Raw genomic sequence first — 15,475 nt, 5'->3', positions numbered from 1 at the left:
GTTCTTGCTCCAGGTGTGGCAAGGAGCAGACTGTCCTTCCTCTCCAAAACCTTCTCTACAGACATGGAATGGTCCTCCAGAACAGCAAAATGCCCAGGGTGGTCTCAGTGCTAGGCCCCAGTGAGCAAAACAAGAAAGCAATCTTTTTAAATGTAAAGATTCAGATGAGAAAACGAAGCACTGACCAAGTAGCAGAGGAGACAAATGGCTTATTTAAGTATCTATCCAGAGTAAATTTGCAAACTGTGATCAGAAACATAAGATTTTAGAGGAGGTTTGAAAACAAATAGACAATAGGTATTTTCTTCTTAATTCATCAGAGATAAAACCCAAGGAATAGTATAATAATGAAAATGTTTCACACGTATTTACTTTTGGAGAGACCAATGAGACCCATTCCCATTCTAGGCCCTCCCTTAAAACTCTCACTTTGAGGCTTTTTCCTTTGCAGTTCCAAACAAATTATGAAAACATGAATTTGTAAAATATAATAATAATACTATTAAATCAAGTTATATGCTCTATGTCAGACATGAAAATTAGGTTATTAGACTGCTGGTCATGTCAATTATTTTGAGGCTAGAGTCACACACTTGAAATAAAATCATAAGAACTTCATTTACTGGAAGGAAAGCTGTGCATCCTACCAAAATAATCTGCTAAACCTGGGAGAGTCTAACTGTTCCAGACCAAGTCACCCTGAAGAGGAGACCAGCTATCACTACTTTCAGATTTTGTTTTACTCTAAAAACATCATAGGGGTAATCATCCAGAAAATACCACCTCTGAATATCCATGGTATAATTGTGAATTAAAATATAATGAGGAACACTAATAAATTAATTTAAACTAAGCTTCACCTGTAAGTTATAACAAAATAAACAAGATAATTTCCATAAGACACATGAATTTTCTCAGTATACTTGGGTTACCACATGTATTCTTTTAATATCTCAAACTCCTCATCTAGGAAACTATTTTTATGCCTAAAAGTATATTGATACAACTACATGACATTTTTGAAAGTTCAGTTCAATAAATTAAGGCTTGCAGTCCTAAAAAGACCAGATTAAAAAAAAAACAAAACCTTCAAGAGCTGATAAAAAGAGTGAGGGACTTTTTGAATATTTATTAACTATCAGTGAATATAAGATTTAAAAAATTTTAAAACAATTTTGTTGCTGCTCTTAGTTCACTAATCCCTGACAACCCATAATCATCAGATGTACTTTTAAATCATAAAGGTGTTCTTCACTCTGTGTTAAACTATCCTCATTTTATTTAGCTTCTTCAACACTCTAGGGAACAATTTTTTTGGTCTTTAGAAATGTTCTTTTTGCCTGAAAAAAAAATTTTTTTCCCTTAGTGAGTAACTTCAATTGAGTATTATTAAATTTGATATTCTCATTCACCAAATCTACCTTACCCAATCCCATCTTCCAACTTGACACAGTTCCCTATTTAGATAAAACACTGCACATGAAGTACATGATATCTTAATGAAATAATATGCATCACTTTGTGCTTTGCTCCCATTTAATAAACATCAAAAGTTACTATAAACAGACGAATGATCTCTTTGACCCAATTACTGGCATAATTAGTGGCTATTTTGCATTTCAAAAGCTTAATGAGAGGTTGGGTGAGGAATTGTAGGGTGCTCTGCCATCTCAAACAATAAGGAGATGGATATGTTAATTGTTTTCATTTTTGTTAGAAATTCTTTTGAAAACTTACTATATGTGTTCCAATTTGCAGAAACTAGCCTGAGCTTGACTGTGTCCTTTAACCTGTTCCTGTATTATAGGGAACTTGATATATGTGCTATTAAACATTTACTCTCTCATCTAACAGCGTTATTATCAAGTTAAATAATTTATTTCTTCTGAATGGCCACAATGCTCACTGAAAGAGAACATGGATATATTTGATCCTGGGTCCCAGGTACATGGACTGAATGCAAATAAAATACCTTATACTACTTAAGTCAATTGTCTTTAATTGGATGATAACTACATGCTAAAAGGGTCAATTTGCTCTTATGTGTCTTTTGCCTTGACTTTCTTCCAACAAATGAATATACTGTTATTTCTAAATGCTTTACACATTTATATTTTGAATAGTGAAATATTAAAGTATAATCAAATAGTTATTCTAATCTAAGAGAACATACACATAAGTAATCATCAAATTAAGTGAAGAGTTCAAGTGATAAAGGCACTGAAATTGATTTGAGCTATTGAAAGTCATCCTATAAATGGAACTCTGCATCATGTCCACCTATTCTCTCTCTATTTTCAGTTAAAATGTCTTGGAGTAGGGGGTGGGAGAGTCAGCTCATTAGAGAATTAAAAACAATTAAATGTATGTACTTCTTATTTGGATGAGGTACCTGAATGTTATACATGCTTAATGCAAAATAACACAAGTACAGACACATTTACTGTATAGTCAGACTTCAAGACAACAATTTCTCCCATTTCCAAAGTAATCTTCTAAGTAAGAATATCTGCTCCCCTGCAAAGACTAATCAGAAAAAGCCCATCTTTATTTTCTATTAAATAATGTTAAAATATTTTAAAAGGAAAGAGTATTCATGAAAGCTTCCAGGTTAACGGCAATGGATATGAGATTCCTCTCATCAGAGAGAGATGATGCCCAGACAACCATTTAGCAACTTCAGACTGCAAAGGGCTGGGCCCCCACCCTGGTGCTGAGTGATGCTCCCCACTGTCCACCAGACCACCCATTAATATGCAAGTAACTTTAATACTATTGATTAGGGTCTCTTCTACTACACACCAAATTAGAGCCAGAAACCACATCCATTTCCCATTTCTTGAGCCACCCAACCCCCTGTTGCATCCTAATCTGTTTTCATATTAGATTTGTTCATCTCCCCAAGGTTGAAATTGAACTCTTTGAACACCTGTATAAGGACAATCCCAACAGAGACAGTGGTGAAACCACAGGCCATACCCAAGAAGTCCACCAGGCCCACATTGCTCCATTCCCGAAAGAGGATGGCCGAGGCTAGCAGGACAAGGGTGGTGAACACGACGTAGTAGATGGCCCCGAACACAGAGGAGTCGAAGCACTCAAGCGCTTTGTTGATGTACCTGAACTGGACGATGATGCTGCAACCGAGCACAGCCAGGAGCACCAGGCACAGGCAGAGGGCCCGCTGACTGGATGGGTTATTGTGGAAGATGTCTTGGGCCGCCAGCCCGATGCCCTTGGTGGAAGGCACGGTGAAACTCCCTAGCAAGGAGCAGATACTGATGTAGACCATGATGTTGGTGGGCCCATGGGCCGGTGCAATCCAAAAGATGAGCAGCAGCAGCATAAGGAGCACGATGCACAAATAGCCCACAAACACTGGAAAACAGATGATTTTCTTGCTTTAGAGTCAATTTAACAAAACCTAGGCAGACAGCACTCTTGTGTGTGTGGCCAGAGTGGGAGGTTTCTTAAGGAACATGTGAGAAAGCTGTAGGGGTATTCGTGGCTGTTGCGGGGATTAAGGGCTGCATACAATAGGCAAAGGCCATGGGCCCTAGGATGTGGAGAGAGTTTCACACAATTAAAATCATCCCATTCTCCTCACAACTTCTGAATGTCTCCTTGGGTTTCTAAGGGAAAAATATGTTTATAATTACCACAGCCTCGTACCCAGTATATATATAAAACAAAGTAATTTTTGCACATATTTAAGAAGCACTGCATTTTTCAGAACTTCATCAAGAGTTATTCTCCATTTCAGAGGATCCCACTGCTGATGGCAATATCCCCTGAGTGTTTCAGTTAATAGCATGACACCCCATGTGTTTGCAGCTGCCAGGGTCTCAGCAACTCCACATGCTGTGGGGTCTGCTGGCTTTAGTATGTCTTCTATAGTCATACCTGAGCATTCTATTTTATTATAAAGTACCAACCTGCTATTTGTCCTTCATATTACAGTTAGGGCATCATATTGAAAATCTGCTTTGAAATTACATGTACAAGGAAGTTGTAATTTCCAATTCAATCTGAGATTGTAAAGGAGGTGCTAGGAGCTGGGCCTGATGGGGCTAGGAATGGCATGGCCATGCACCAGGCAGGCTGTGGGAGTCCCCTCTTCCCCAAAGGTAAGAAAAAGGAACTATGGAGCCCTGTTCTGGGGGAGGATTCAGGAAGATGACCATAAAATTTCTTCTGAGGCAATGATTTGACAAAAAATTCATTCCGGTTTTTTACATTTAGAAAAACATTTTTAAAAACTAGAAACCTCTTTAACTTAATACATTAAGTGGATAGAATAATATCAATTTATATTCCAGATTAAAACAAAGTTTTTCATGTTAAAAACAAAAGTCTTTTTGCTAGCATTATATCATCATGCAAAATTGTTATGGTAGAATTCAAATTAGACATGGTTTTTTTAAAAGTTAGGACCTGAATATACTGGTAACATCCAGATTTATCCAAAAATAAGAGGTGTTGGGGCACTTGGGTGGCTCAGTTGGTTAAGCATCTCTCAATTTCAGCTCAGGTCATGATCTCAGGGTTGTGAGATCGAGCCCCAAGTAGGGCTCCATGCTCAGTGGGGAATCTGCCTGAGATTCTCTCTCTCTCCTTCTCCCTTTGCAGCCCCCACTCAAAAAAAAAAAAAAAAGAAAAAAGATACATTGTTCTGAAAATTACATAAAGTAAATCCTTCAGGACATTCATATCCAGTTTTCTGATTTTTTTTTTCATGTGTTTGTACTCTCTCACAGTTTTGGAAATATTTTGGCTTTTACAGGATGAAGTAAATAGAACAATACTAAGTATTTACGGATAAAAAATTACAGAGAAATAGTCTTGGCTAATTTCATTATGAATCCCTTTTCAAATTTTACAGATATTTCTGCTGCAATGTCAGTCACAGACAATTGAGAGCTATAAAAGAATGGTCAGATTTTTTTGTGGCCCAGAGATGTCTGTATTTGGGATATTCGTGTGGATGCAGTTTTGTGCTGGTACCTGTCTACAATTGTTGGTAAGCAACATTAAGATGGTCTACTGGGAGTAATTTAGAAGAATCTATACTTTAAGCTGGTATAATTATGTAGACTGTTTTTTTTATAGCATTTGTCAAAAAATATATAGTATGTCAAAATTACGTAGAAAAAAATCTAGAGAGATTTCTATGGGAGCTCCAAAGATAAATCAAACTGGATCTCAGCTCTCAGCTTCACATTAGAGGGAAGTGCAGAGGCTTGGACACACAGTGGTCCCGAGGGAAGGATGGCTCAGAGCAGACCCCAGCAGGACTAACACCAAGAAGCAGTAACAGCAGGAATGCGGGAAGGAGGTGGGGTACGAATACTGGGAGGTGGGGAGAGGTGAGAGGCTGTGGGAGGAGACATGTTGGGGGACGGTCATGGGAGGCAGGGGAATGGGAAGGCCACAGTAAGCAGGGGTTGGGTGGGTGTGGAAGGGAGGCTGGAACAGATGAGACTGTTGTGGAGGGGGCCAGATGAAGGCACCCATGCAATAGGTCCCTACGGTCCAGGAGAAAGCAGAAGAGGTCCCGAACCCTAGGGAGGGGGGATGCAAGGTCTGGAAAGCAAGGACCACCAGGCCTCTTCCCACACCTGGGGCAGGAGGAGTGAGGGATGCTATAGCCAGCAAGGCACAGTGATGGCCACTCATAGGCAAAGTCAAACACAGGGTCTAGGAGAACGGACCATGGGTAAGCCAACTCCACCCTATACCTGGAAGGATCATACTGACTGGCAAGCTCTCTTGCAGCTTTGCTAGAAAGGAGTTACCTGGGTTAGTCAGCTTCTCTTCCAGCTCAGCCTGAGTGGTCACACTCTCAGATTTTGGGGAGTGGATAATCAGCACAACAGAACCTGCACAGCTTAGCAGACACCCCAACTTGCCCAAGATGTTGAGCTTTTCCTTCAGAAGATAAGAAGCTAAAATGGACCTTTGTTTAAAAAAAAAAAAGAGAGAGAGAGAGAAATCATTAAAATTTAAACCATATATTTGACCTGTTTCTACTAATTGTACTTGTTTTGGAAAAGTTGTATTTTCTTGATAGCCATATTTGTTTTTAATTTAGTTTTTAAGAGGAGAAAAGATTAGGAATTTATTGAAATTGTTACTTAAACACAAAGGATTTTCATACCAATTCCACGCAGTCAGTATATAGTTAATGACTCTTAACTCATACTGCTATATATTATTTCAAGAGATATGCAATATACCAAAATAGAAAGATAAGTTTATTATTCATAAAAATGAACTTTTATGATTAAATAAAAATACTGCTTCCTTATTTTTAAAAGCAAACAATTGGGGTGCCTGGGTGGCTCAGTCGGTTGAGCATCCAACTCTTGGTTTTGACTCAGGTCATGATCTCAGGGTCATGAGATCAAGCCCCACCTTAGGCTCCCCATTCAGTGCAGAGTCTTGTTGAGATAATCTCTCCCTCTGCTCCTCCCCCTGCTCTCACTCTCTCTCTCTTAAATAAAATCTTTTTAAAAATAAATAAATAAAAGCAAACAAACTATGTTAAGTGGAAAAGTAGATATGAAAACTTAAAATAATTATAAGTCATTCATGATGAAAACGCTTAAGTTAAAATAAATCGAGAAAATGCACAAAAAGGGAAAAAACCAAAATGCTAATAGTAATTGCATTATGGTAGGAGTATGGGTCATTGATTATTTTTCTCTTCTATAATTCCCCCAAACTTTTTTTGGAGAGAGAGGGATGAGGAGGAGGGACAGAGGGGGAGGGAGAAGGAGGGATGGAGGGGGGGAGAGAGAGAGAGAGAGAGAGAGAATCTTAAGCAGACTCCACACCCAGTACAGAGCCCAACTCGGGGCTCGATCTCACAACGCTGAGATCATGACCTGAGCCAAAACCAAGAGTTGGGACACTTAACTGACTGAGCCAGCCAGGCGCCTCAATACCCCAAACTTTTAAAATGTGGTCACGTTACTTTTATAATGCAAAAAAAAAAAAAGTATTCCTTTTAAAACTTCTATAATCTTAAGGTTTTTAATATGTTCCTTATTTCCCTATGTAACATCAGGATACAATCTGAATTGGAAAACCTAGGCTTTTAGTAATCATGGGACTAGTAACTGTCACTTTGTTGTTGTCTATGCCAAAGGCACTCAGGGAACACAAATATCCATCAGGAGGGCACACTAGATATACGGGATTTCCTTCTTAATCCTCATTTTATAGATAAAGAGACAGCCTCAGAAAGGATAAGCACTGAACTCAAAGCCACAAAGCTAAGAAGAGGTGAAATCATGGAGATGACAAACCACAAAGCCAAAGCTCCATCTTTTCCCTTATACCACTTTGTGTCTTTATCTCTAGACAGCCTGGTCCTCAAGGAAACCTTGGCAATGTACTTGGAGAAATAATCAACATCACCAAAACAACCAACAAAAGATATTAGAATACACAACTGGGTGTTAATTTGAGGGGATACACATAGCTGCACACAGGTGGAAATGAGAGGACTGGGACGCTCTCAGAGTAAGAGGTGAGCCTGGGATGATAGGCAGGCTATGCCAAAGTGGTAAGTGGCTGCCATGGGTGAAAGAAGAGAGGCAAGAATGGTGAAAAAGAAAATCAAAGCTGGAGGCATCACAAATCCAGACTTCAAGCTGTATTACAAAGCTATAATCATAAAAACAGTGTGGTACTGGCACAAAAACAGACACATAGATCAATGGAACAGACTAGAAAACCCAGAAATGGACCCTCAACTCTACGGTCAACTAATCTTCGACAAAGCAGGAAAGAACACCCAATGGAGAAAAGACAGTCTCTTCAACAAATGGTGCTGGGAAAATTAGACAGCCACAGACAGGAGAATGAAACTGGACCACTGTCTAACAACATACACAAAAATAAACTCAAAATGGATGGAAGAATAAATGTGAGACAAGCACACATCAAAATCCTAGATTTTTTGCTAGGTTTTGCTAGGTATGTCTTCAAAGGCAAGGGAAGCAAGGGCAAAAATGAACTATTGGGACTCCATCAAGATAAAAAGCTTTTGCACAGCAAAGGAAACTTCAGTCAACAAAACTAAAATGCAACCTAAGAAATGGGACAACTTCTCAAACTCAATACCCAAAAATCAAATAATCCACTCAAAAATGGGCAGAAGACACGAACAGACACTTCTCCAAAGAAGACATACAAATGGCTGACAGACACATGAAAAAATCATTAGCCATCAGGGAAATTCAAATCAAAACCACAATGAGATACCACCTTACACCAGTTAGAATGGCAAAAATTAACAAGGCAGGAAACAACAAATGTTGTAGAGGATGTAGAGAAAGGGTTACCCTCTTACACTGTTGGTGGGAATGCAAACTGGTGCAGCCATTCTGGAAAACAGTATGGAGGTTCCTCAAAAAGTTAAAAATAGAGCTACCCTACCACCCAGCAATTGCACTACCAGATATTTATCCAAAGGATACAGACATAGTGATTCGACGGGGTACATGCACCCCAATGTTTATAGCAACAATGTCCACAATTGCCAAAATATGGGAAGAACCCAGATGTCCATCAATAGATGATTGGATAAAGAAGATGTAGTGTATGTATACATATACACTGAAATTGTATTAGGCATCAGAAAGACTGAAATCTTACCATTTGCAATAACATGGATGGAACTAGAAGGAATGCTAAGCGAAATAAGTCAGAGAAAGACAAATATCAGATGATTTCACTCATATGTGGAATGTAAGAAACAGAACAGATGAACATAGGGGAAGGAAAGGAAAAATAAAATAAGAGAAAATCAAAGAGGTACCGTAAGAGACTCTTAACTATAGGAAACAAACTGAGAGTTGCTGGAGGGGAGGCAGGTAGAGGGATGGGGTAACTGGGTGATGGGGATTAAGGAGGGCACTTGTTGTAATGAGCACTGGGTATTATATGCAACTGATGAATCGCTGAACTCTACCTCTGAAATTAATAATACACTATATGTTATTTAATTGATTTTAAATTTTTTAAAAAGACAAGAAATACTAAATGTTGGTAAGGAGAAAGAGAAACCCTCAGGCACTGTTGGTGGACTGTAAATTGGTGCAGCCACTATGTAAAACAGTATGGAGGTTCCTCAAAAAATCAGAAATAGAACTATCATATGATCCCATAATTCCACTGCTGGGCATTCACCCAAATAAATGAAAACATTAATTCAAAATGATATGTGAACGTCAATGTTTTCTGCAGAATTATTTTTAACAGTCAAGATATAGCAGGAAACTAAGTCCTTATGGATAGATGAATGGATAAAGAAGGAATGGTAGGTGTGTGTGCATACACATGTGCGCACGCACACACACACACAGAGTATTACCCAGCCATAAGAAGAACAAAATCTTGCCATTTGTGACAACATGGATGGACCTAGAGAGTACTATGCCAAGTGAAAAAGTCAAAGACAAATGCTGTTATGATGTCATTTATATGTGGAATCTAAGTCACAAAATGAACAAACAACAAAGCACACAAAACCCTGAAGGCTCATAAATACAGAGAACAATCTGGTGGTTGCCAGAGGGGCAGGGGTGTGAGGAGATGGGTGAAATAGGTGAAGGGGATTAGGAGGTATAAACTTCCAGTTATAAAATAAACCATGGGTTGAAAAGTAGAGCATAGAAAATACGGTCAATAAGAATGTAATAACTGTATGGTGACAGATGGTAACTACATTTATTGTGATGAGCACTGTGTAATTTATAGAAATGTTGAATCATTTATGTTGTATACTTGAAACTTATATAACATTGCAGGTCAATTTTAATTTAAAAAAATTCTTGGGACGCCTGGGTGGCTCAGTCGGTTAAGCACCTGCCTTCAGCTCAGGTCATGATCCCAGGGTCCTGGTATTGAGCCCCCCTTTGGGCTCCTTGTTCGACGGGGAGCCTGCTTCTCCCTCTGCCTGCTGCTCCCCCTGCTTGTGCTCTCTCTCTCTCACACACAAATAAATAATAATCTTAAAAAAAATTCCTGTAGCTTTCAGTGTACAGATCACCTCCTTGATTAAACTGATTCCTCAGCATTTTATTGATGTTACTGTGAACAGAATTGTTTTGTTTCTCAGGTATTTCATTGTTAATGTAGAGAAACACAACTGATTTCTATAACCTGAAACTTTACTGAATTTTTTTTTAATCTGTTCTAACAGTGTTTTGGTGGAGTCTTTAGGATTTTCTATATATAAGATCATGTTGTGTACAAAGACAATTTTAATTCTTCTTTTCTGATTCGGATGCCTTTTCTTTCTTTTTCTTGCTTAAGCCCACTGACTAAGACTTCTAGTACTATGTTTAATAGGAGTGTTGACAGTGGACACACTTGTCTTTTTCTGATCTTAGAGGAAAGTTTTCAAACACTCACTGCTGATTATGTTAGCTGTGAGCTTGTCATCTATGGCCCTAATTATGTTGAGGTATGTTACCTCTATACCCAGTTTGTTAAGAGCGTTTTATCATGAGAGGATGTTGACTTTGATCAAGATTTTTTGCATCTACTGAGATGACAATTTATTTTTGATCTTTCATTGTATTAATGTGGTATATGACATGTATTAGTATTGCTATGTTGAACCATACTTGCATCCCACAGATAAATCCAACCTGATGATGATGTATGATCCTTTTAATATACTATTAAATTTGGATTGCTAATATTTTGTTGAGAATTTTTACTGATGAATTGAGGATAGATTCATCAAGGATATTGGTAGTTAGTTTTCTTTTCTTGTAGTGTCTTTACCTGGCTTTGGTATCAGGGTAATGCTGGTTCATAAAATAAGCTTTGGAGTGTTTTCTCCTCTTCAGTTTTTTAGAAGTGTTTGAAAAGGATTGGCATTAATTCTTCTTTAAACATTTGGTAGAATTCACCCATGAAGCCATCTGGTCCTGAGCTTTTCTTTATTGAAAGATTTTTTTATTATTGATTCCATCTCCTTACTACTGGACTATTCTTTTTTTTTTAAGATTTTTTATTTATTTTTTGACAGAAAGAGAGACAGCGAGAGAGGGAACACAAACAGGGAAAGTGGGGGAGGAAGAATCAGGCTCTCCACTGAGTAAAGAGCCTGATGTGGGGCTTGATACCAGGACCCTGGGATCATGACCCGAGCCGAAGGCAGACGCTTAATGACTGAGCCACCCAGGCGTCCTGATTTTCTATTTCTTCATGATTCAGTCTTTGGTAGGTTGTATATTTCTAGGAATTTGTTCATTTCTTCTAGACTGTTCAATTTATTGCCATATAATTATTCATAGTAGTACTTTATGATCCTTTGTATTTCTGTGGCATGAGTTGTAATGTCTCCTCTTCCATTCCTAGTTTTGAGACTTCTTTCCTTTTTCTTAATCTAACTAAAGCCATATCCATCTTATCTTTTTAAAAAGCTGTTCCTAGTTTCATTAATCTTTTCTTTTGTTTCTCTGGTCTCTATTTCTGATCTTTCTCATTTCCTACCTTTTGTCTATACTGGGTTTAGTTTGTTCTTTTTCTTCATTCCTTGAGGTATAAAGTTAGGTTTAGGTCATTTTTTCTTAAAACGGGCATTTACCGCTATAAACTTCCCTTTCAGAATTGCTTTTGCAGCATCCCATAAGTTTTAATATGTTGAATTTCCATTTTCATTTGTTTCAAGAACATTTCCCTTTAGATTTCTTCTTTCACCCTTGATTGTTTAGGTGTTGTTTCACCTTCACATATTTGTAAATTTTCATGCTCCTTTCCAGTTACTGATTTAAAATTCAATACAATTATGGTCAGATACTTGGTATGATCTCAACCTTCTTAAATTTGCTAGGACTTCTTCAGTGACCTATAATTTTATCTATCCTGAGGAATGTTCCATGTGCACTCAAGAAGAATGTGTACTCTGCTATTGTTGGATAGAATGTTCTGTGTATGTCTCAGGTCCATTTGGTCTAAAGTATGTTTCAAGTCTCATGTTTCCTTTTTGATTTTCTGCCTGAATGATCAATCCATTACTGAAAGGTCGACATTGAAAATCTCTACTATTACTGTACTGCTGTCTTTTTCCCCATCATATCTGTTAGTATCTGCTTAACATATTTAGGTGCTCTGATGCTGGGTGCATATATACTTATGATTGTTCTATCTTCTTGATGGACTTATCATTATATCTTTGTACTTTATTAGCATATTTCACTTCAAGTCTATTTTGTCCTTTGTCTTTTATTACCATATTTTACATAAATTCTATTTTGTCTAAGTACAGCTATACCTGCTCCCTTTTGGTTTCTACTTGCTTAGAATAGCTTTTAACATCACTTTGCTTTGGCCGTATGTATGTCCTTAAAGATGAATTGAGTTTGGGGAGGAGCAAGATGGCGGAGGAGTAGGAGACCTAAATTTCGTCTGGTCCCAGGAATTAACCTAGATAGGGATCAAACCATTCTGAACACTATGATCTAAACAGGAGATCGAAGAAAAAAACATCAGCAACTCTCTGAACAGAAAAGCAACCACTTTCTGGAAGGTAGGACGTGTGGAGAAGTGAATCCGAGGCAATATTCGGAAGATAGACAGATAGGAGGCCTCCATCAACCACTACTATCAAGGGACAGAGCAGCAGAGCACAAAATCGGAAATTTTAGAAGTCCACTCTGCTGAGGGATGTCGCTCCAGTGGCTAAGTTGGGGGTGGAATCCTCGCTGGGACGGTGTGGTCTCAGGACCCTCAGGATCACAAAAAGACCGGGGGTGCTTGAGTGCGGCAGAGCTCCCAGGTATCAGAGAGGCGAAGCTGGCTGCAGAGACGGAGCCGAGGAGTGGGCTCTCAGCTTGGGGTTGCCATAAACTGTGATTCGCAGCACAGTCTGGCCACTGCTCTTCCAGCAGGGACGCAACAAGCGACACATCCGGGGAGACTCCACTTCCTTCCCCAGGATGAGAAGCGTGGGAGTGCACCACAGGAATCTGTTGGGTTTGGAGACGGGGTCACATGCCAGAGGTAGAAACGCTTAGTCACAGACCAGGTGAGCACAGAGTGCAGCTGGAGACCAGGGAGACGGGAGTGATTGACTGCTTTTCCCTGGGGGCTCACTGAGGAATGGGGCCCTGAATTCTCGGCTCCTCCGGGGCGGAGATTGGGAGGACACCATTTTCACTCTTGTCCTCCAAAGCTGTACGGAAAGCTTGCAGTGAACAAAAGTTCCCGAGAGCAAACACAAGCAGATTACTTAGCCTGGCCAGAGCAAGGGTGGGGCAATTCAGCCTTGGCAAAGACATTTGAGAACCACGGCAACAGGCCCCTCCCCCAGAAGATCAGCAAGAACAGCCAGCCAAGACCAAGTTTACCGATCAATGAGAACGGCAGAACTCCAGCGCTAGAGGAATACTGCACATAGAATTCATAGCTTTTTTCCCATGAACCTTTAGTCTTTCAAAGTTAATTTTTTTAATTTTCTTTTTTTGAATTTTTCATTTTCCCTTTTTCAATCAACATCTTATCAATCCCTTTTTAAAAACTCTTTTTTATTTTTCATTTTTAGAGTCAAATTCTATCCCTTCATAGTAGTTAACCTTATTTTTGGTGTGTGTGTGTGTGTGTGTGTGTGTGTGTGTGTGTGTGTGTGTGTGTATTCTTGCTCTCTCTTTAAAATTTTGGGATACAGTTTCTTCTAACAGACCAAAATATACCCTAAATTTCTAGTGTATGGCGTTGTTCTACTTTCCTGCCTGATCACATTCTCTCCCCCCATTTTCTTTAAGTCTTCCTCTTTCTTTTTTCAACCAACTTCTTATCAATTCCCTTTATAAAATCTTTCATAATTTTCATCTTTACAATCATATTCCATCCCTTCATCGTATTTACCCTTATTTTGGTACATAAATAAGCTTTTCTTTCTTTAAAATTTTGGGAGGCACTTTCTTCTAACAGACAAAAATATGCCCAAAATCTAGAGTGTGGCACTGATCTATGCACCAGTCTGATCATATTTGACCATATACTGTTTTTTTGTTTGTTTTTTATCTTTACTTTTTCATTTTTCTTTCTTTCCCATTCTTTTCCCCTGGTTTCAGGTCTCTTCTGATTTGTTTAGTGTATATTTTTCTGGGGTCACTGTTACCCTCTTAGCATTTTGTTCTCTCATTCATCTCTTCTCCTCTGGACAAAATGACAAGATGGAAAAAATCACCTCAAAAAAAAGAACAAGAGGCAGTACCAACTGCCAAGGACCTAATCAATACGGACATTAGTAAGATGACAGAAATAGGGTTCAGCATGACGATTTTAAAGATACTAGCTGGGCTTGAAAAAAGCATGAACGATATTAGAGAAATCTTTCTGGAGAAATAAAAGAAGTAAAATATAATGCAGTTGAAATAAAAGAGGCTATTAATAAGGTGCAATCAAAAATGGAGGCTCTAACTGCAAGGATAAAAGAGGCAGAAGAGAGAATTAGTGATATAGAAGACCAAATGATGGAAAATAAAGAAGCTGAGAAAAAGAGAGATAAATAACTACTGGATCATGAGGGCAGAATTCGAGAGACAAGCGATACCATAAGACGAAACATTAGAATAATTGGGATCCCAAAAGAAGAAGCAAGAAAGAGAGGGGCAGAAGGTATATTGGAGCAAATTATAGCAGAGAACTTCCCTAATTTGGGGAAGGAAACAGGCATCAAAATCCAGGAGGCACAGAGAACCCCTCTCAAAATCAATAAAAATAGGTCAAAACCCTGACATCTAATAGTAAAATTTACGAGTTTCAGAGACAAAGAGAAAAAATTGAAAGCAGCTCGGGAAAGAGATCTGTAACCTACAATGGTAGAAACAGTAGATTGGTAACAGATCAATCCACAGAGACCTGGCAGGCCAGAAGAGAGGGGATGATATATTCAGAGCACTAAATCAGAAAAATATGGAGCCAAAAATACTATACCCAGCTAGGTAGTCACTGAAAAGAGAAGGAGAGATAAAAAGCTTCAAGGACAAACAAAAACTAAAGGAATCTGCAAACACGAAACCAGCCCTACAAGAAATATTGAAAGGGGTCCCCTAAGCAAAGAGAGAGCCTGAAAGGAACACAGACAATATACAGTAACACTCACCTTACAGGCAGTACAATGGCACTAAATTCATATCTTTCAATACTTACTCTGAATGTAAATGGGCTAAATGCCCCAATCAAAAGACACAGGCTATCAGATTGGATAAAAAAACAAGACCCATCCATATGCTGTCTGCAAGAGATTCATTTTAGACCCAAAGACACACCCACATTGAAGTGAGGGGGTGGAAAACCATTTACCATGCTAATGGACACCAAAAGAAAGCTGGGGTGGCAATCCTTCTATCAGACAAATTAGATTTTAAAACAAAGACTGTAATAAGAGATGAGGAAGGACACTATATCCTACGTAAAGAGTCTATCCAACAAGAAGATCTAACAG

General features: G+C 38.7%; 1 protein-coding gene across 1 annotated transcript in view; it reads right to left on the bottom strand.

The window, feature by feature from the left end:
• Positions 1 to 2,128: 2,128 nt before the first annotated feature.
• NIPA1 (NIPA magnesium transporter 1) overlaps positions 2,129 to 15,475 on the bottom strand; it is an 86,388-nt gene continuing 73,041 nt past the window's right edge. The window contains exons 4-5 of the mRNA XM_028087290.2: positions 5,796 to 5,956; positions 2,129 to 3,378 (exon numbers count right to left, since the gene is read on the bottom strand). Of these exons, the coding sequence (XP_027943091.1) occupies positions 2,867 to 3,378; positions 5,796 to 5,956 (673 nt within the window). The 3' untranslated portion in view covers positions 2,129 to 2,866. The remainder of the gene's footprint in view (positions 3,379 to 5,795; positions 5,957 to 15,475) is intronic.

The sequence above is a fragment of the Eumetopias jubatus genome, unplaced genomic scaffold (assembly GCF_037043125.1).
Source record: "Eumetopias jubatus isolate StellerSeaLion01/CBP00866 unplaced genomic scaffold, mEumJub1_p1.0 scaffold_7, whole genome shotgun sequence".
In the NCBI taxonomy this organism is placed as follows: domain Eukaryota; kingdom Metazoa; phylum Chordata; class Mammalia; order Carnivora; family Otariidae; genus Eumetopias; species Eumetopias jubatus.
The sequence above is the reverse complement of the archived record's forward strand: the minus strand, read 5'-3'. Positions and strand labels throughout refer to the sequence as shown.